Raw genomic sequence first — 19,814 nt, forward strand, 5'->3', positions numbered from 1 at the left:
TGCTGCTGTGGCATGAAAGCAGCCAGAGAGAACCTGGAAATGGATGGGTGTGGCTGCATCCTAATAAAACTTTATTTATGGACACTGAAATCTGAATTTCATATAATCTTCACCTATCACAAAATACCCTTCTTTCAATTTTTTCCCTAGCCATTCAAAAATGTAAAACTTCTTAGCTCACGGGCCATAAGGAAACAGGCATGTGACCCTGGTTTGCCAACCCTTGGTCTAAAGCTTTCATTAGCTAAGAAAGTTAGGGCACTGGTCTGGCGGTGACCCCGAGCTTGACCTTTCTCGCCTCTGTATCTCCACTTTCCTCTAGGTGCTTTCTCCTAGCTCTTCCAACCACAGCTGAGACCATCTTGTGAACAACCTCCTGGTTGCTGGCATTCTCCCAAAGTAGCCTGTGTCAGGGGAAGGCAAAGGCTGTGCCCTCTAGGGGCTGGCAGGGTGGGTACAGCCTCGAGAAACAAACTTGTCTGAGGGGGGCACGGCTCCCATGTAAACCGGGGAAGAAACCACTGCTACACAGGAGCAGGGATGCAGTGCCCACCTCCACAAAAGAGGGAAAGCAGAAAGATCTCCATCCACCACATCAAAACACTGAAGTTCAATAAATACCTGCCTTTTGTTTTTATCTACCTCCCAGTGAACTGACACAACAGCCTGAGAGAAAGTACCCACTCCAACCCCCAGCTGGGAAGTGGGACTGTTAGGCTGTGGAGTTTCAAGTCAGGTCCCAGAACTGAGCAGGGATGCAGGCCTAGAATGGAAGAGAGAGCCGGCCAGACTCAGTTCTCCCTGTCAGGAACTGGGGAATCAGAGGCCCGTGACCTCTCGTGGCCCTGAACTGGGTCTTCGGCTATAAAGGCTCAGTGTCACCTTTAGTCAGCAGCAGGGATCCTGGTGTCCTCCCATGCCCTGCAGACCAGGACGAGCACTGCTCCGTCACTCCATGGTGATGGGAACATCTTCTACATCTCGGGGGATGGCACTCTGAAGCTCACGCCTGATCTCGGGGGACAGCAGGGGATGGGGCTGCAGCCGAAGCAGTTCCAGGAGGGCCTCCTTCTGCTCTGTGGCCAGGTCAGCCTTGTAGCGCTGGACCAAAGTCAGGAGGCACTGGTGCCAGAGCACGGGCAGCTCACGCTTCTCCGTCCGGAAACCCAGGAAGTGGAAGACCAAGGCGTCCAGCACCCGGTAGGGCAACGCGTACTTCTTATCCAGCAGCAGCCTCAGGAAGATGCTGGTGGCACCGCTGTACTCCATCTCTGCGATTTTCAGCATGGCTGCACTAGTGGGGAAGGGAGGTAGGGAAACGCTGGAGGAAGGCTTCTCCTTTTCTGGCCCTTACACTGTGCTATCCCTAAAGGGGGAATCTCCGGCATTCTTTTCACCTCCCCTATCTCACTCCCTGGACTCCAGTTACCAGCACTACGCTGACTCACGCCAAATCCCCACGTCTGGCTCAGACTGCTTGTCTCAGTATTCAACTAGAATAGGTCCTAATGTCCTGAGATCTCCACCCCTAACTTACTTTCTTCCCATGTTCCCCATTCTTTCATTCATTCAACTATTTACTGAGCACCTACCATGTGCCAGGCCCTGGGACCTTGTTCCTGTGGGACTGACATTCTTGTGGAGTAACGATACACCCACTGGCTTAAATGAGCTGCAAACCCAGGGCTATGCTTAGCTCCTTCCCCACTCTGCCCCCCCCCATCCCCAGTCCTGGGACTCTGCCGTGCGGAGATCCGCCAACCAGTGGTCCTCCACCCCCACCGACACTACCTGGAGTGCAACACAGGGATGGAGCACTTGGTGATGATGCTGCCCACGATGATGGCTTCCCGGAGGGTACAGGTGCCCGACTCGCACAGCGGGATCAGGATGCCTGGGGAGGGGCAGAGGGGCAGTCACTCTAAGCCCAGAGTGAGAGAAAGGAGGTACTGCAGGAGCTCCAGCCCCTCCCTTTCGTAAGTGCCTCCTGGGTTCCCACCTTTAAACCAGGCTCCAGGCTTGAATAGAGCCTTCTTCAGTGCCATGTAGAGGTGGAAGTTGAGTCGCTTGTACTCAGCAATGTCATCTCGCACCCGGGGGAGCAGGACCAGGTTATAGAAGCGCTGGGCCATACGTTCCTTTAGGTTAGAGGCGAAAATCCTAGTGTTTTTGGAGGAAAGGGGGGAGATCCCAGGTCACCTGATAGTCTGGAGCTCGCCTTTTAAATATCAATGTGGATGGTACATGCAAGAGATCGAGGGTGTGTGAAGCGAGCTGGGTACATGCAACACCCAGGTCAGATGAGAGAGGGAACAGGAGGGGCTACGAGATGTACCCAAACAAGGTGAACACTGTCTGTGTTTGGGGTGAGCCAGAGCTCTCCCAGGCAGACAGGTACCCAGCTGTTCACCATCCCCTCTCCATCATGGGTCCCTCTGTCCTGCTGTCACCAGGGACTTGTGCATGCCTGGGGAGCCACAGACTTTTGAGGCCACCCTGACACCCTAGGGTTGTATCCTGGTAGTTTTGAGCCTCTCCCCTGGAAAGTCATCTCAGGATATTCTTAACAGGGTCTCGGCTCCAAAACAGGAAACAGAAAGAGCTGGGAAAATGATGACATAAAGAAGCATAAGACAGCGCTGTGGGGGCAAAGCTAGGATGTAATGGCAAAGGGAAGGGAAGCCTGCCCTTCCCACACCCAGCCCTTCCCTACAGACCCAAAGCAGCCCTGACCCCCATCTGCTCTACCTCGTGGCTTGGTACATGGCAGCAGCGGTCCAGGCCTCAGGCTCTGTGACGTAGAGGATTTGCTCCCAGTTGGAGAGGGCAGGGATGATCTTAAATGCCTTGGGCAGTTTCCCACTGCGGTACTTAGACAACACCTGATGATCAGAGAACAAAATCATCATCGTCATTAACATACACGATGTTTACCAGGTGCCGGGTGCCAGGCACTTGTCTGGGTGCCTTTCATACATTAACTCACTTAATCCTCACAACCACCCTGTGAGGAGGTGCTATTATCATCCTCATTTTCCAGTGGGGAAACTGAGACCAGAGAGTCACGTAAGCAGGAGAGCAGGACCCTGGAGCTGTGCACTCTGACCCCTGAGCCCGCTCTCAGCCACCAGGCCTTATTTCTACGAGAGATGTGGGCACCCAAAGCCCCTGTGAGGGAGTCCCATCACAGCTCTCCTCTCAGCTCTTACCTCCCGGACCCCTCTGTAGACCTCCAGGACCCGGGGGTCCAGCTGGGGCACAGGGAAGCCTGACACCTCGGACATGACCGTCTCGACTTCCGTCTGCTTCTCAGTTAACTTCTCCATGATGATGTCAGCTAGGGTGCGTCTGGGAGAAAGGGAGGGAATGGGTGGGAGTGCTGTGCTCTCAGTCCAGGAAGCTCTTGACTCCCCACGCGGTCCCTTGAGAGCCCCGATAAACTTGCAATCTTGTTGGGACACGTGACCTCAGTCCCCTCTGGGCCCAACAACCCAGCACAGAAGACCTGGCAGTCAGTCATTCAGCTCAGGATGGAGCTGACAGTCGTGTGTGGAGGCGAGGAACCTAGCCTCTGAAGTCAACCTGCCTGGGTTCAGGTCCTGGCTCCTCTGCTCCCTGCATGACGCTGGGCATGCTACTCTGCCTCTCTATGCCTCAGCTCCCTCCCCTGTAAAACAGGGATAATAACAGTACCTACTCTCATAAAGTTAACATGAGGAGTAAAAAAGTTAGCGTACGTACTCTACCTGGAACTATCAGTGATAGTAGTAATAAGTTTGTGACAAGTGTTCCTATTTCAAACACATCCATCACATGCTGCCAGTGTGCTGAGGACTCTCCAGTTATAAAACCCTGGTCTGACCTCTCCAGAGTACCAGACACACCTCAATTATATACCAAGATTTCTGGTAGCTGGGACCATTAGGGAGAGACGATGGCACACACTTACCCCCCTTTTAATTTATTAAAGTTTATGGAAAGAGGTCCAAGATGAAAGATCTTTTTTTCCCAGCCTCCTTAAGCACAATCAGACCGTGATGATTCAGAATTATCATTACATTGGGCTTTGGTGCAATAAAGGTGTCTCCAGGGTCTGTTGAAGTCTATTTAAAATGGCTCCTTAAAATAGATAACTAGGGCTTCCCTGGTGGCACAGTGGTTGAGAGTCCGCCTGCCAATGCAGGGGACACGGGTTCGTGCCCCGGTCCGGGAAGATCCCAGATGCCGCGGAGCGGCTGGGCCCGTGAGCCATGGCCGCTGAGCCTGCACGTCCGGAGCCTGTGCTCCGCAACAGGAGAGGCCACAGCAGTGAGAGGCCCGTGTACCGCAAAAAAAAAAAAAAAAAAAAAAAGATAACTAATGAGAACCTACTGTATAGCACACGGAACTCTACTCAATGCTCTGTGGTGACCTAAATGGGAAGGAAATGCAAAAAAGAGGGTCTATATGTACACATATAGCTGATTCACTTTGCTGTACAGTAGAAATTAACACAACCTTGTAAAGCAACTATACTCCAATAAAAATTAATTAAAACAAAACAAACATGGCTCCTGTCTTCCCAGGGCAGGACTTCCCAGATGTGCCCTCACACTGTCTGTGTGACACCCACGCGAGGTATTGTTATTCCCATTACTCAGACATGGGAACCGATATGCAGAGGGGTTAGTAACTCACCCAAGGTCTCACAGCTCACGAGTAGGGGAAAGAGTCAAAGCCTGGTCTTTCAGGTTCTGAAGGTCAGGCACCTTACAGTACATATGTGCCCCCAAACTAAATGGCCTCTGACTGCTGAGCTCACGTGGATCTAGCCTGCTCTCTGAAGATGCCAGCTGTCACCCCTCAAGACTGTCAGGAGCCCCTGTTCCTAGTAGCTTTACTTTTCTGTTGACAACAAGCTGGAAAACCATCTTGCCAAGCTTGTCAGAATGGGCTGCGAAAGAGGAGTTACAGCCGCTGGGTGGGAACCTGAGAGGCTCTCTGGTGGGACCAGCACGCACTTTGTAACATCCACCTCAGCTGCTGCGCATCACACTGGGAAAGGGGCTCACGGCTTCATCCTGCCTCTCAAATACACGGCCATGGAACTTGTCATTCAGCCTCCCTGCCTTCCCACAGTATTACTAGCAATGAGACATGCATGAACCCAAGAGCCTGAAGAACCAAGAACAATGTCACATTAACATCACATGGTCAGAATGAACTGGTCGAGGGCCCTTATCCTAGACTCCCCTCTCCTGGGCCAAAATCCACGGGCTCCAGAGTTTGAACACAGGAGCTTGAAAGCCTGCATGTTTTGGACCTAGCATTTACTACAGATGAGAATGAGTTAGTGGTTCTAACTGTGGGGTGCCCCCTGGGGGACATCTGGCAACGTCTGGAGACAATTTTTGGTCATTACAGCTGGGGGGACGGTCACTACTGGTATCTAGTGGATACAAGTCAGGGATGCTGCTAGATATCCTAAATTGCACAGGACAGCCTCCACAGAAGAGAATTATCCAGCCCAAAATGCAGAAGTGCTGGGGCTGGAAAACCCTGGATAAAATGAAGCTTAGGGTATGAAAAAGATGTGGCCAAGGAAACTGAGCTCACCACTAAGAAAACTGAGCACACCAAGACCAAATGCAATGGGACAGATCACCCAGAGAGAGAACAAGGCTGCAACTGTTTGCCCAGGTAATCCAGGCAGTTCTAAGGCAGGCAGACAGAGGGGGGAGGAGGTATTTTGAGTCTGGGTCATTCTCATTAAGAACAGTCCTTTGAGGATGGGCCACTTTTGTCAAGGCGGTTCCCCACAACTCGCAATGCTCAGGCCCTTCCCAAAGGAGCGGAATCAAAACACTGCCAGGACACACGCTTCTCTGCATATAAAGTTTCTTCTCTATAAAGTTGCTACCAGGACCCACTCTCCCAAATCCCAGGCCGTGCCAGCCCTACCTGGCAGGAGGGTTCTTGTTCATGAACATCTCAATGGCCCGCTCATCCTCGGGGTCCACAACCACCTCCGCGTGGTAGTCTGGCCCTGTCATGGTGGCAGCCTTCTCCAGAGTGGGCCACTCCTCGTCATCTGATCCATCCTGTGGCACTCCTGGACTCAGAAGAGGGGAGATGAAATGGGTGAGCAAGGTAAGCGATGGCTTAGGAATTCAGAGGTTAACCATCATGTATATGGTCCAGGGCTGGCTTGTAATAGACACAGACGTGCAAAGTGAAACAGGTGATGCAAATGCTACCTTCCAGTTCCTGGGGGGCGCACAATCTTGCTTGAGAAACAAAATGTACACATATGAACCAATGAGACAGTGATAGTAGTAAATAACAGTTAACACACTATACTCAGTTATATAGCACAAACTCTTCTAAACACTGTACGTAACCATCATAAACCCAAGAAATAGGGACTATGATTATACCCAGTTTCAGATGGGGATGCTGAAGCGCAGGAAAGGTAAGTGACTTGCCTAAGGCAGGCGATCTAGGTCTAGACTGTGCATTCTTCACCTCTTTTACACGCATGGTAGGGCTTGATTATGTGCCAAAATGAGTGGCAGAAATGGTATATACCACAGGCACCCAGAAGATGATGAGTGCAGAGGATGGTTAGGCTCTGAATAGGCAATATGGGAAATGAAGGCGTGTTTTCCAGACCTGGGTAACAACACTGGCAAGAGGGCTTCGTTACAAGAGTGTCTGTTGGGAATTCCCTGGTGGTCCAGTGGTTAGCACTCTGCGCTCTCACTGCCGAGGGTGAGGGTTCAATTCCTGATCAGGGAACTAAGATCTTGCAAGCTGCACGGTGCGGCCAATAAATAAATAAACAAAACTTTAAAAGTGTATAATCAATGGTTTAAAAAAAAAAAAAAAACCCAAGAGTGTAGACAGTTGCAAGAAATAAGGCTAGATGGGTAAAGTGAGGCCGGGCAGTGAGTTCAGATTTCAACAGACCAACCCATCTGAATAACCGATTATTGGAAGACTACAGCTGGCTGGGCGTCTGAAAAGGGAGGTAATAATCTAAGTGGGAAGATAAAACGCCACACATGAACAGGTCATTAAGAACAGAGACTGTGTGATAAAAGCTAAATAAGGGGGGAGGGGAACACGTACTAGCTCTTTTGTCTCCACATGCTAACTCCCAAATCTGTACCTGTAGGTGGACCTCCCTTTGCTCCAGACCCTAACTCCAGCTGCCTCCTGCAGAGCTGGGTCATGGATGACCCACAGGCACTTCAACCTTCACCTGTCATCAACCACACTCACTCCCTTTCCCTCCTAGGTCTACGCTACTCACTGTGTTCCACATCTAAGTAAAGAGCACCACCATCCAGCCAATACTAAGCCAGAGCCTGGGCAGCAGGCCTGCCTTGTCCCCTGCCCTCACTCAAAACATCCAATCAATTACCAAGTCCTATTCCATTGTACCTCACAGAATCCCTCTTAAAGCCTTCACGCCCCCATCAAAGCCGAGGTCAGTTATCACCTGTTGCCTGGATTAATTCGACAATCCCCTAACTGGTCCCCATAGTCTCCAATAGCTCCCCATTGTCTTCGGGCAGCCTACAAGTCATTTGTAGCTCTCGCTCTGACCTACCTCACCATCATTCATTCAGCAAACGAGTGCCTGCTGTAAGTGAGGCACTGTTCTGGGTGCTGGAATATAAGTGAACAAGAGAAACAAAAACATTCTGCCCTTATAGAGCTTACATTCTAATGGCGGAAACAGACGATGAACTAATATGACATATATTACGTTTAAAAAAGACAAATGCCACGACAAAAGAAACGTAGCAGAAGAGAGAAGCTGGAGTGTGGAGACGGGTGGGGGTGTTGCAATTTTTAATGGAGTGCTCAGAGCAGGCCTAGGGGAAGCTGAAAAGGTCAGACTGACAAAAGGTATAGATCACACAGGTCTTTGTAGACCACTGTAATCCTCGAGCTGTGGAGCTGAGTGGACTGTAGCGGGTATGGGATACTAATTAGCAGGCTACTGCAACCATCCAGGTGAGAGATCATGGTGGTTTGAACAGGATGCTGTTCCCAGATGGTGAGAAGTGATCTGATTCTGGATATATTTTTAAGGTAGAGTCAACAGGACTTCCCAATAGATCAGACGTGGAGTGAGGAAGAGAGCAGTCCAAGGTTTCTGTCTGGAGCAAATGGAAGGACATCATGCCATTAACTGAGACGAAGGAGACTGTGGGTGGAGGTTTGGCAAGATGGTCAGGATTTCTGTTCTGGACATGTGAAATTTGAGATGTCTCAGACATCAAACTGGAGAGGCTGAAGAGGTAGCTGAAATATAAGAATCTGGGTTTCATGGAAAAGATCAGGGCTAGAATATGAACTGGGAAGCAGTTACCAAATACATGGTATTTAAACCTGGAAACTGATGATAGCACCAGAGCAGTGAACAGAAGTGAAGACAAGAGGTCCAAGGATGGAACCCTATGCCACTGCAAGAGGTTGGTGGCAAAAGAGGAGCCTGCAAAGGCTACTGAGAGGTGAGGAAGTTGTAAAACAGGTATGTGATGTCTTAGAAGTCAAGTAAAGATACTGTAGTCAGGAGGCTAGTGTTCCATTGCGAATACTGCTCACAGGACAAATGAAAGATGAGAGCTGAGAAACAGATTAAGCAACTTGGAGGTCAACACTCCCAGCCTAATAAGAAAAAAATTGACCACCTTTTAATTAATCTCTCTCCCTCTTTAGCCCCTAATCAATATTGTTCTTTGTGCTCAGAGCACTCCCCACTTTTCAGGTCTTAGCACAAAGGCCAAGCAATCTGGGAAGCCTGACCCCCAAGACTAATGCAATTGTTATCAGAGAAACTACACTTTATCACGGAGTGCATTATTCTAATTGTCCATTTCATCGTCTCTCTTCTGGGCTAGATTGTAAGATCCTGAAGTCAGGTATTCGTCTATCTTGTTTACTTTTTTACCTATACCATCTAAACTCCTAGCACAGTGGAATGTACATACTAGACATCCCATAAGTATTTACAGAACAAATGGATAAATACTAGCAGAACTTAGTGGCGTGAGCAACCACATCCTGTTGGCCTAACCTTGGGGGTGCCTAAAAGCGAGTGCCTAAAACTAGGAGTGGGAGTGGAGGACACTGGCCACCCTCATTCCGCCTCAGGGCTGGGTGTCCCATTCCATTACCTTTGCAAGAGTGTAATACGGCCCCCTGTTTTTCTATTCCAAGCTATTCCCCTTCCGGAACCTTTCAGCCATCCACCCCAGCTACCCACCCTCTTCCTCGTACCCACCCCGGCCACTCACCCAGCCGCGTGGTGCGCTCCCGCGGCGCCGCGGGCGTGCCCCCGGTGCCATGCTCGGCCTCGAGTTCCTCTTGCTGTTGCCGCGCTTGCTGCAAAATCCGTCGGGTCAGCCGGGGCCCCACGTACTCTTCCTCCTCTTCTCCGGTTCCACGACCCCGTCGCTTTTCCCGGGCCCCTGCCCGCACCGCGTCCCTAGCCAGGATTTGCTCGGCCAGGGGCGCATGCTTTTCCTGACCCCCGGCCCCGCGAGCCGCTTTCAATTTGGGCATTTTTCTCGAGAGCCTTGCCGGGAAGTTTCACACGTGTGGATGGAGAAAAAGCCCTGAATGCGCTTGCGCAGTAACCTCCCAGCGCCCAAGATGCCACACGGAGCTCACAGCGCCCCCTCGCGTTGGGAGGCCGGGACTGCCACCAGCGCCGCCCTATCGCCTAAAGAGCTCACGGGTCCTGGAGCTGGATTCCCGAATAAACTCATTGCATTTAATGTTGGCTTCTCTAAGTGGTGGCAGTCCGAGCCACGCTTTCCTAGCTTCATGGATCTAGGCCCAGTGTTCCCAGTCGAACGGAAATTCCCCGAACGGGAAGTCGGGGGGGGGTGTGTGTGGTGGTGGTGTCAGGCAGTGACGTCACTGGGGCGCCTAGACACGCCCCTTTTCCTCGTGAGCTAGACGACTGGGCGTTCTGTTTTTACGTTATTTCCGGAGCGTCTCCCTGCTCTGGAGCTTGCGTTAGTTGGCTGCTTCACCTCGTGTGGGCTGCCGGAGAGTACTGCATTTCAGTTGTTTGATCCTCCCATCACCCTGGCCCGACACCATGGGAGTGACTTGGTAGGACTTCAAGGGATTTTGTGGGGGCGGGGCTTGCGGTCTTGAAGGCCCTCGGAACCTCCAGTGTACCCGGGAGGAGGATCGGGACCGGGGTCCGCCACCCCCCGGGAGCTGAGCAAGATGTCCTCGTGTTGTGTGGGTGAGGGGGCCACCGTGAGGGCTGCGGAATCTGCGGGACTTTTCCCTCGGAGATGCGCCCCTTCCTCCTGGAAGGCGGCAGGTAAAAGGCTTTATCTTAAGAACCCATCAATTGTCGTGTACCTCCTTCCCTTTTTCTTGGTACGTTTTGCTGCCCGTGAGGCCATAGTACTGCCCGGGGTGGAACTTTAGGGTCGGAAGTAGGATATCGGAACTAGGACCCATTTTCAGGCAGGGCTGGATGGTGGGGGATAGGCAACAGGCAGACAGTATCTTTTTAAGGTTTTCGCCTGTGTATTTTTCGCCTGTGTATTTTCGTCTGTGTAACCTTTTTAAGGTTACACCAGCCTGTGTATGGTCCTAGTTTGGCCATTTTAAGATCTTGGGTCTAGAGGAAAAAAAGAAGCTATTGGGAATTAGGAGATTGGGATTCCAGGCACATCACCTCTTCAGGACCTGTTTCTTACTATGTTTAATTACATGGTTGGTTTAGTTTCTATGGACTTATTATCTCTAACATGTTATAAGTCAGTGTGGCAGGGAAAGATATGGACCTAATTTTCTTGGAGGCATTAGTTCCAAAATGCTAGATTTCAGGGCTTTAAAAAAATATATATATCTTGAGCATCCTTCGGGTCAGAGAGGGCTGGAGGCCAGGGTATCTGAAGTCAGTGGCTCTAGGCTTTTCATATAAGAGCCTGTGGGAACTCGTCCTCCTGGTAGCCCAGGTCTTGCAGGTTTGTCAGGGACTGCACATTTGCTTCCTGCAGTTGACTTCATGAGTTACCTTCTAAGTCCTTTAGTGTAAGAAGGATGTGAGGAACGTGAATGAAAAGTTTGCTGAGGACTTCCCTGGCGGTCCAGTGGTTAAGACTCCACGCTTCCACTGCAGGAAACTAAGAGTTCCGCGCCTCCCTGTTTGCGGAACGTTCGCGGAACTAAGATCTGGTATGCCGCGGGGCGCAGCCAAAAAAAAAAAGTTTGCTGCACAGAGGCATGGAACCCTGTTCTTTCAGTGCAGAAGGCAGACAGAGGGAAAGGGCTCTCTGTCGGTTGGGATGCTTCTCAAGTTTTTCAGCCTTCTAGGACTTCTGACCCCGGTAGCATTACCTTAGGGATTTTTTTTTTTTTTTTTTTTTTTGGCCTCCGCTGTGCCATGTGGGATCTTAGTTCCCCTAAGAACTAAGATCGAACCCTCGCCCCCTGCATTGGAAGTGCAGATTCTTAACCATTGGACTGCCAGGGAAGTCCCAGGGGTTCTCTTTTATTTCAAAATCAGGCACATAAGCATCGTCATCATTGCTTGTTAGTGCTTTTTCTGATGGAGAGTAGTGACAATTTTTTAGCAACAGTAGGACTCTATTTTTATAGCTTCATTTAGTTGATTATGATTGATAATAAAGCAATGCAGTGTCTCCCCAAATTCAGCCACGTATGACTGTATTTATGATTTTTAGTCATGTAGCACTTGAACTATTATTTATTTGTTTATTTAATTTATTTTTTGGCTGCGTTGGGTCTTCGTTGCTGCGCGTGGGCTTTCGCTAGTTGCCGTGAGCGGGGGCTGCTCTTCGTTGCCTTGTGCGGGCTTCTCATTGTGGTGGCTTCTCTTGTTGCCGAGCACGGGCTCTAGGCACGTGGGCGTCAGTAGGCACGCGGGCTTCAGTAGTTGTGGCACGCGGACTCAGTAATTGTGGCTCGCAGGCTCTAGAGCGCAGGCTCAGTAGTTGTGGCGCACGGGCTTAGTTGCTCCACGGCATGTGGGATCTGCCCGGACTAGGGCTCGAACTCGTGTCCCCTGCATTGACAGACGGATTCTTAACCACTGTGCCACCAGGGAAATCCCCTGAACTATTATTTATTAATGTCTTCTTTGGATTCTGTTTCTTTTCCTTAAAAGTATTTTAACAGACAACTGTATTCCTGGGGAAGCATTCTGGTAGACTGGTTAAGAGCACAGATATGGAGCCAGCTCGCCTGGCTTTGAAATCTGGTCACGCCACCCCACACCAAGCTTTGTGACCTTGTGTGAGTTATTCAACCCCTCTGTACTTCAGTTTCCTCATTGACAATGAAGAGATAATAATATTATATCTTATAAGGTTGATGTGAAGATTCAAAGAGTTAATTTATCTAAAGGCCTTTGGACACTGCCTGGCACATAGTTGGTGCTTGGTGATTGTTTCCTACCGCTCTGAAGGGGAAGCTAGTTTCACTCACCATAGAAGGAAATCTTGGAAATAACTTTTTGTTTCATTGTTTTGGTTAAATTCTTGTACGTACTGTTGCCTCTCACTCCCAAAGATTAGAAACTTGAGGCTTGCTTTCTCTTTGATCCCAGGATCCTTAGAACTTTCTGCATCAATGGAAATGTTCTGTGTCAGCACTACCCAGTACCCTAGCCCCCAGCCATGTGTGGCTGTCGAACCCATGAAATGTGGGTAGTGTGCAGCTGAGGAGTTGAAGTTTTAATTTGTTTTATTCACTTAAGTGTAAATAGCCGCATGTGGCTTGTGGCTACTGTGCTGGACAGCCCACGTGCAAAGTGTTAGAGAGTTGGTGAAAACATAATAACCCCAAGTTGAGGCTTTGTCTTTGATGTAGTCAGAGCTGAAAGAAACGCAGAGGAAATCCCTTTCTCATCGTATAATTCAGTGTTACTGCATGCTCAGTCTGTATGCCACCTAAAATCTTCTCTTGAACATTGACACACATACCACACTCGGGAAATGCTGTTGCCATAGACCTGAGTCCTGAGACCTGCTCTGGTTCTTAGCAAAGCTCTCAGGGACTGTGGGCCTCTCTTTCCCTGTCTTTAAAATGAGGAGGTCTGGGTTGATGGTGTCTAAGGTAACTACTGGCCCTGATGAGCTGTGATTCTGCGGGTGAGTGAGTGACTCAATGAGTACACGTACATGATGATTTTGGTCCTCTCCCTTCCAGTGTGTCCCAGATGCCCGTGGCCGAGGGCAAGAGTGTCCAGCAGACCGTGGAGCTCCTCACCCGGAAATTGGAGATGCTTGGAGCAGAGAAGCAAGGAACATTTTGTGTGGACTGTGAGACCTACCACACGGCTGCCTCTACCCTTGGCAGCCAAGGTCAGTGAGAGATTGGTCTATGGGATGGCTGCAACCTGGCGTGGAGTTAATAGACATTCATGTTCATTGAAACCTTTCTGCTCTTCTGAGGGTGGTATTCGTGGACATGTGGCAGATGAGTTTCTGAATTCATTAATTTTTGGCTTCATCTCTTAGACTGGGCCTGTGTTGTAGTCTTTTTGCACTTTGCACTTTTAAAACAGTGTTTCTCAGAGTGTTGGTCACCGACTGAATTGCCTCAAAATCCTCTGGGTTACTTGTTAAAGGTGCAGGTTCCTGGTGCACACCCCCACCCCACCCCACCCCACCCCCGCTTACTGACTGACTGGTAATCAGTCATAATCTACATTATAATAAGCCCCACAGATGGTCTTCATGCCCCCTTAAAATTGAGAAAGACTCCTTTGAGGCTCAGAAGGCTTTGCATATGATTCTCTTGGAGCTTTAGAGTTTTGGGAACTTTTGTAGAAAGGCTTCCTGTTTCCCACACCTAGCCAGTGGCCTTGGCTACCTCCTTAGCATAACCTTGATCAGTGAAACAGCTTTTGTTTTAAATGCATTTCAAGGTGAGATGGGCTGTGGTTGGTGATGTTAGGGAGGTAAAGAGGATTTTTGGATAGGAATTAGGGAACCTGGGTTCTCTTAGTCTTGGCTCTGTAGTAACTTGATTTTGGACGGTTCCATAGCACAGTGACTAAGAGCCTAGGTCATGGAACCAGACAACTGAGTCCTGGCTCTGCCACAACTAAGTGCAACTTTAGGTTATTCCCGCAACCTGTGACTGTTCTTATGCTGGTCACTTGCCTGTTTCCCCAGGGATCCATTCCCTGCACTTCTCCTGCAAACTACATTTGCAAGGCCTCCTGTAAGTTATCTTTGGCCAGTGAGAGGCACGGGGGAAGATTCGAGGATGGAAGAAAGAGAGTCCACAGTCTCTCTCTCCCTCTCCCTCTCCCTCGGGCTGTGTCTCTGGCTGTTGTTTCTTCCTTGGTTCTAGCTCCTGTTCAGCAGCCCTTGTTCCTGGCTCTCGTAACAGCACATCTTCTCTTTTTTCTTCCAGCCTTAGGGATGGTAGTGGCTCCCTGTGTTGCTAATCTTTGGGTGGCTTCACCATTCCATTCGATTTTTCAGTTATTCCAACCCCTGTACTTCATTCCCTGTATTAAATCCCCTCTAATGAAACTGTCTGGTGGGGGCTATGTTTTTTGCACCCTTCCCAATACAGTTCTCTTATCTGCAAAATGAAGATAATCACAGTATTTACCTCCTAGTGTTGTTGTGCTAGTTAAATAAGTTAATACATGCAAAGCACTTAGAACAAAGGTTGTCATGGAATAAATGTCTAGTAAATGGTAGCTAAGAACTGAACTGAATTTCATCATCAGTAAAATTGCAGCGTTAACATTTGTTTTGACTGCAATAGGAAGAATACAAGGAATCAAAAGAGAGAACCGTTATGAAAGCATTTGGAAAACAAAACACTTGTATATAGACATAAGATAGCATGCTACTTCTGAGAAGCTCTTTGGCCTGGGCTCTGTTTTCCTCATCAGACCTTTACTTTCAAGGAACTACAGTCTAGGTGGAGAAACAGCACATTCTCAGCAGGCAGTGGGGTAGAATGGGAGGAGCTCAGAAGGCCTGGATTGGAGTTCCGGTTCTGCTGCTTTACTGGTTCCATGTCTTTAGGTCAGAAGTTCTCACATTGACTAGCGTTAGCATCACCTGGAGGGTGGGAAGGCCCTCAGATCGACCCCCCCCACCACCCCTCACGAGTTTCTGACCCAGTAGGTAGGGGGTGGGGCGGAGAATTTGCATTTCTAACAGGTTCCCAAGTGGTGGTGGGTGCTGCTGATCTGGGACCCAAATCTTTAGTTGCCTTTCGACTGTTTTCGAGACAGTAAGAACACCTGCAGACTCCCGTAGTATGATCTAAGCATGTAATCACAGTGAGTCTGCAGAGGGACAGAATGCCAGATTGGCTTTGGATGTCTTTTTACTGGAGGGTTGAAATGTTTTGAACTGGATTTCTCAGATGAAAGGTGTGAATTTGCAGCAGGCAGTGGGGAGGGCGTGGGGGGAGGCTGGTGTGGAGCCTGGTGTGTTCAGGAAGTGGCAGCACAGTGGAGGCCTGTGTGGAGGTCACAGCGCCCCCCACCTGTCTCCTCACTCTTTCCCATCGCTGTGCTCTCATCCCTGCCTGAATCCCACCCTCTCTTCATAACCTGGTTTTTCCATGAAAGTTTTTCCTGGTGACTCTTGCCCACTTTGATCACTTCCTTCCCTCAAGTCTTTCCTTCCTTCTCAAGACTTCTGGTCTCTCCCAGGCAAGCACTTTTGTTTTATGGTCTTCTAAAGAGTTTTCCACCTATCTTTAGTGAGATTGTCAGCTTCTTGAGGCCAGGGGCCAAGCCCTCTGCTTGTGTGCCTCTTAAACCCTGGCACAGTGTTGGGGATAGTTTAAGTACTTAATAAATATTTGGGGTTGTGGCAGTCTGTCCATTAACTCTTGTAGTGAACAAACCTTGCTTCCCATTTTTTGCCTTCTTCCATTTTCTACTTAACTAAAAATCTATACAGCTTCCCTTCCTTCTTGAAGGAAACCTATAGTAATCAGTGAGAAAACTCATTTCTCAGAAACTGGAATGGGTGAGCTGGGATTTGAAACTGGATCTTGTGATTCTAGATCCTGAGTTCTTTGTGCTGTAGTTGTGCTGCTTGCTTCCCAAGCCGGCTAGATGTCTTAAAATACTCCAAAGGCTCCCCGTTGCCTTCAGGGTGAAGTCTGAACTTGGGCACAGGGCCTTCCCTGGCAGTCCAGTGGTTGAGACTTTGCCTTCCAATGCAGGGGCTGTGGGTTGGATCCCTGGTTGGGGAACTAGATCCCACATGCTGCAACTAAGAAGTCCGCATCCTGGATCCCGTGTGCCTCAACTAAGACCCAGCACAGCCTAAATAAATAAATAAATAAGAACAAATATATATATATATATATATATATATATATTTTTTTGCAGTACGCAGGCCTCTAACTGTTGTGGCCTCTCCCACTGTGGAGCGCAGCCTCAGCGGCCATGTCTCACGGGCCCAGCCGCTCCACGGCATGCGGGATCCTCCCGGACCGGGGCACGAACCCGTGTCCCCTGCATCGGCAGGCGGACTCTCAACCACTGTGCCACCAGGGAAGCCCCAAATAAATATATTTTTTTAAATGTTTAAAAAAAAAATTTTTTTAATGAACTTGGGCATGGAAGAGAAGGCTCTGACCTCCCTTTCCAGCCTCGTGCTCAGATACTCTTCTGTGGGGCCACTTCCTATGTTTCAAAGAGGGAGGAGGCCAAGGAAGGTAGGGATGGACAGAAAAGAGAGCAGCTGCTTCATTTGGTGTGCTCAAATGCTGTTACTTTTATTTTCCTTAATATGTGATACCTGTCTGTACGAAAGACCATATGTAAATCCTCTGAGTTATTAGTCATCATCCTTAATCATCCATCTGTGAGCCCATTACTCAACTTAAGAATTAAACCATTATCCACTGTCGAAGTTCCCCGTTTGCCCCTCACCTTTTTCTGTAGAGCAGTGGGTTATACCACATGCCACCTTTTCCTCTCCCTTCCTCTCTGGAAATGGCTGTTGGCGAGGGGCTTCCCTCCACTGCCCGCCAGGACGGTTGAGGTGATGCTCGATTGCCACCTGGCTTTGTTCAGCGCATTGGACTCTACTCCGCGGTTTGCTGACGAAGGTCTTGATACTGAGTAGCATCTCCGTCCCTCGCAGGTCAGGCCGGGAAGCTGATGTATGTGATGCACAATTCCGAGTACCCTTTGAGCTGCTTCGCCCTCTTTGAGAACGGCCCTTGCCTTGTTGCTGACACCAACTTTGATGTGCTCATGGTGAAGCTCAAGGGCTTTTTCCAGAGTGCCAAGGCCAGCAAGATTGAGACCCGGGGCACCCGCTACCAGTACTGTGACTTCCTAGTGAAGGTGGGCACGGTTACAATGGGGCCCAGTGCCCGAGGCATCTCCGTGGAGGTAAGACCTCGGTGAAATAGGAGCATATGTGCTGAAGGGGCTGGCTCTGCAGATTTCCACGGCCCCTGAGCAAACAGATGTTTCTACCTACCTGATTCCTGTCCACAGAGCCACTGTGCTTCCTCTCCCTGCGTCTTCTACCCTTTCTTTAATCACTCAGGGACTCTCTAACCCAAGCTGGGTTCTCAGCAGGTAGAGAGCTTAGGAAGGCTGACTTGCTGGAGAAGGGGAGGGATGGTCGGAGAGTGCGGTGGGAGCAGGTGAATTCTGATGTGGAGGGACCAGTCACCCATCACAAGGACTGGAGCAGACCAGGGCAACTTTCAGTGCAGTTAACTTTTGGGAGGTGGAAAAGTTGTGCAGCATGGGAATTCCCTGGTGGTCGAGTGGTTAGGACTTGGTGCTTTTACTGCTGGGGCCTGGGTTCAATCCCTGGTCAGGGAACTAAGATCCCACAAGCCGCCACGGCCAAAAAAGTTGTGAAGCAAAGATGTGCCTTTCCCTTTGACATGCTGTCTACTCTCATGGTGTGTGGGATGACTTCATCTTTGACGTATACACTGAAAATGACAAAGACGGAGTGTGTCAGCGGAGTGTGTCAGTAGCTGGCTTTGGGACCAGTGAGAGTCTGCAATCTACCATGGTCCCCCCCAAAATAATAAGTAAGCTACAGGGCCTGCCTTTTGAAAATTGACGATTTAGTAAAAGAGCAAGGCCCAAACACACAAACTGTTTTTGAAGTTAGTCTATAAGAAATGCCATAAAAGAGGCACAGATTGCTCTGGGAGTTCAGGCCAAAGAGAGCACTGCTGACCTTGGGGATTGTGATGCCTCCTGCAGGAGTAGCATTTAAGGAGGGACTTAAAATATAGAAACCGGGGATAGGTCAGCCCTAAGGAGCACCCCAAGTGAAGAAAAGGGCGTTAGTGGTCATTACTGCTATGACACTCCAGGGACCTCTAGAGCCAAGATTTCCTGACCCTTTTCATTTGTGATACACCTTGCATTTGCCGAGACCCTCTGGAAACCCAGTCTGTTTATCCTTCATGTTTCCAACTTTTGAGTACAAACACAGCCTGGCTGTTTCTTTACTTGTTTCTCCTTATGGTTACCAGTAATTTCCCCGGCCATCTCTCCAGTGAAAAATTAGGAGAGGAAACTGAGAAAGCCTAAGATATGTGTCCTTTGGCCCCTGTCACATGGGTTGGGAAATTATTTCTTAGGGTCAGAGCCCAGGTTTTATCTACTTAGGGAGTATTGTTTGGTCTTGAAGTGACTTATGAGCACATGTGTCTACTTTACCCCCTACTGATCCCCCCAGCGCGCACACACACACACACACACACACACACACACTCATACACACTCACTCTGTCTCCTGCTCTTCATTTTCTCTCTCAGAATTTTCCTGAGCTCTCCATGAATCTGCATCCAGCATAGCTGGGACTATATTGTTCTGAGATAATTCAAAGGGTCCTAAATCTGCTTCTGGGTCTTGTGCGTAGGACTGTGGGTTGATAACCCCAAGATGAGACTATCTGAGCCTAAAGGGAACTATGCTGGGTGTGTCGAATCCCTGGTGTTTGGGTTGGATATTTCCTGCGGGGCAGCCCAGTGCTAGAAGGTGTGTGTCTTTGCCTCAGGGTTGGGGAAGAGGGGCACGGGGGGCAAGAGGCGCACGAGAAGCAGACGACCTGTCCTGGCCCTCGCTTACCCTCCGTCTCTGTTCTTCTGGTCCCCAGGTGGAGTATGGCCCCTGTGTGGTAGCTAGCGACTGCTGGAGCCTGCTGCTTGAGTTCCTGCAGAGCTTTCTAGGCAGCCACACCCCAGGGGCTCCCACTGTGTTTGGGAACAGGCACGACGCTGTCTACAGCCCAGCAGACACCATGGTCCAGTACATGGAACTCTTCAACAAGATCCGCAAGCAGCAGCAGGTGCCGGTGGCGGGGATCCGTTAGTGACTGGCAGCTGCCCAGCTGAGCTGTCGCCAGGGGGACTCCACAGGAGGAGCAGGTGCTGCACCCTCAGGCCTCTGGACCCCAGAAACCCAGGGCAAACGGGAAGGTTTTCCTCCCTCTCTAGTTCCCAGCTGTGGCTTCTGTTCTGGGGCTCTGGACTCCCCTCCCCTGACCCTCACACACAGCCCCCCGACAGGTGTTTCAGCTGGACTTGGCCTGTCCTCAAGAACAGTAATTACGAAGAGTGGAGAAGTTTGGAACTTTCCTGCTTTAGGGGAAAAGATAGGATGGGGGTGTCCCTGCCTCGTGAGGGTGGGGAAGGCAGTCTGTATTGCTAACTACTGGGGATTTGGTCCAGGCCCACAGTGGACAGGCTGCAGGTTGTGTTTGGGTTGGGCTGTAATAAAGGCTTCTCCCTCTGCTCAAAGGATGTGGCTGGGCCCCTCCTGGAAAAGGAGTAAGAGGCACAGCTT

The 19,814-nt window shown here is 49.8% G+C and overlaps 3 protein-coding genes across 3 annotated transcripts in view; 2 read left to right on the forward strand and 1 right to left on the reverse strand.

The window, feature by feature from the left end:
• Positions 1-172: 172 nt before the first annotated feature.
• Positions 173-9,789, reverse strand: BYSL (bystin like). Its single transcript, XM_060021828.1, has 7 exons — positions 9,291-9,789; positions 5,941-6,091; positions 3,210-3,348; positions 2,749-2,882; positions 2,000-2,160; positions 1,792-1,894; positions 173-1,294 (listed from the first exon to the last, which is right to left on the reverse strand). Exons 1-7 carry the CDS (start codon positions 9,556-9,558, stop codon positions 949-951), a joined length of 1,302 nt encoding a protein of 433 aa, XP_059877811.1. The 5' UTR covers positions 9,559-9,789; the 3' UTR covers positions 173-948.
• A 206-nt stretch (positions 9,790-9,995) lies between these two features.
• The window catches only part of MED20 (mediator complex subunit 20), a 43,020-nt gene continuing 33,201 nt past the window's right edge, over positions 9,996-19,814 (forward strand). Inside the window, exons 1-4 of the mRNA XM_060021832.1 lie at positions 9,996-10,116; positions 13,198-13,352; positions 17,130-17,383; positions 19,126-19,396. Coding sequence (XP_059877815.1) covers positions 10,103-10,116; positions 13,198-13,352; positions 17,130-17,383; positions 19,126-19,341 — 639 coding nt within the window. The 5' untranslated portion in view covers positions 9,996-10,102 and the 3' untranslated portion in view covers positions 19,342-19,396. The remainder of the gene's footprint in view (positions 10,117-13,197; positions 13,353-17,129; positions 17,384-19,125; positions 19,397-19,814) is intronic.
• The window catches only part of USP49 (ubiquitin specific peptidase 49), a 77,750-nt gene continuing 71,152 nt past the window's right edge, over positions 13,217-19,814 (forward strand). The window contains exon 1 of the mRNA XM_060021831.1: positions 13,217-13,352. The gene's annotated coding sequence lies outside the window, so the exon portion shown is untranslated. The remainder of the gene's footprint in view (positions 13,353-19,814) is intronic.

The sequence above is a fragment of the Delphinus delphis genome, chromosome 10, assembly GCF_949987515.2.
Source record: "Delphinus delphis chromosome 10, mDelDel1.2, whole genome shotgun sequence".
NCBI classification, from domain to species: Eukaryota; Metazoa; Chordata; class Mammalia; order Artiodactyla; family Delphinidae; genus Delphinus; species Delphinus delphis.

Coding starts and splice junctions, on each gene's coding strand:
- BYSL (XM_060021828.1), bottom strand. CDS start 9,558: ATGCCCAAATTGAAAGCGGCTCGCGGGGCCGGGGGTCAGGAAAAGCAT. Junction 2,883..3,209: donor TCTACAGAGGGGTCCGGGAG/GTAAGAGCTGAG, acceptor TCTGATCATCAG/GTGTTGTCTAAGTACCGCAG. Junction 2,161..2,748: donor GCCATGTACCAAGCCACGAG/GTAGAGCAGATG, acceptor CAAAAACACTAG/GATTTTCGCCTCTAACCTAA.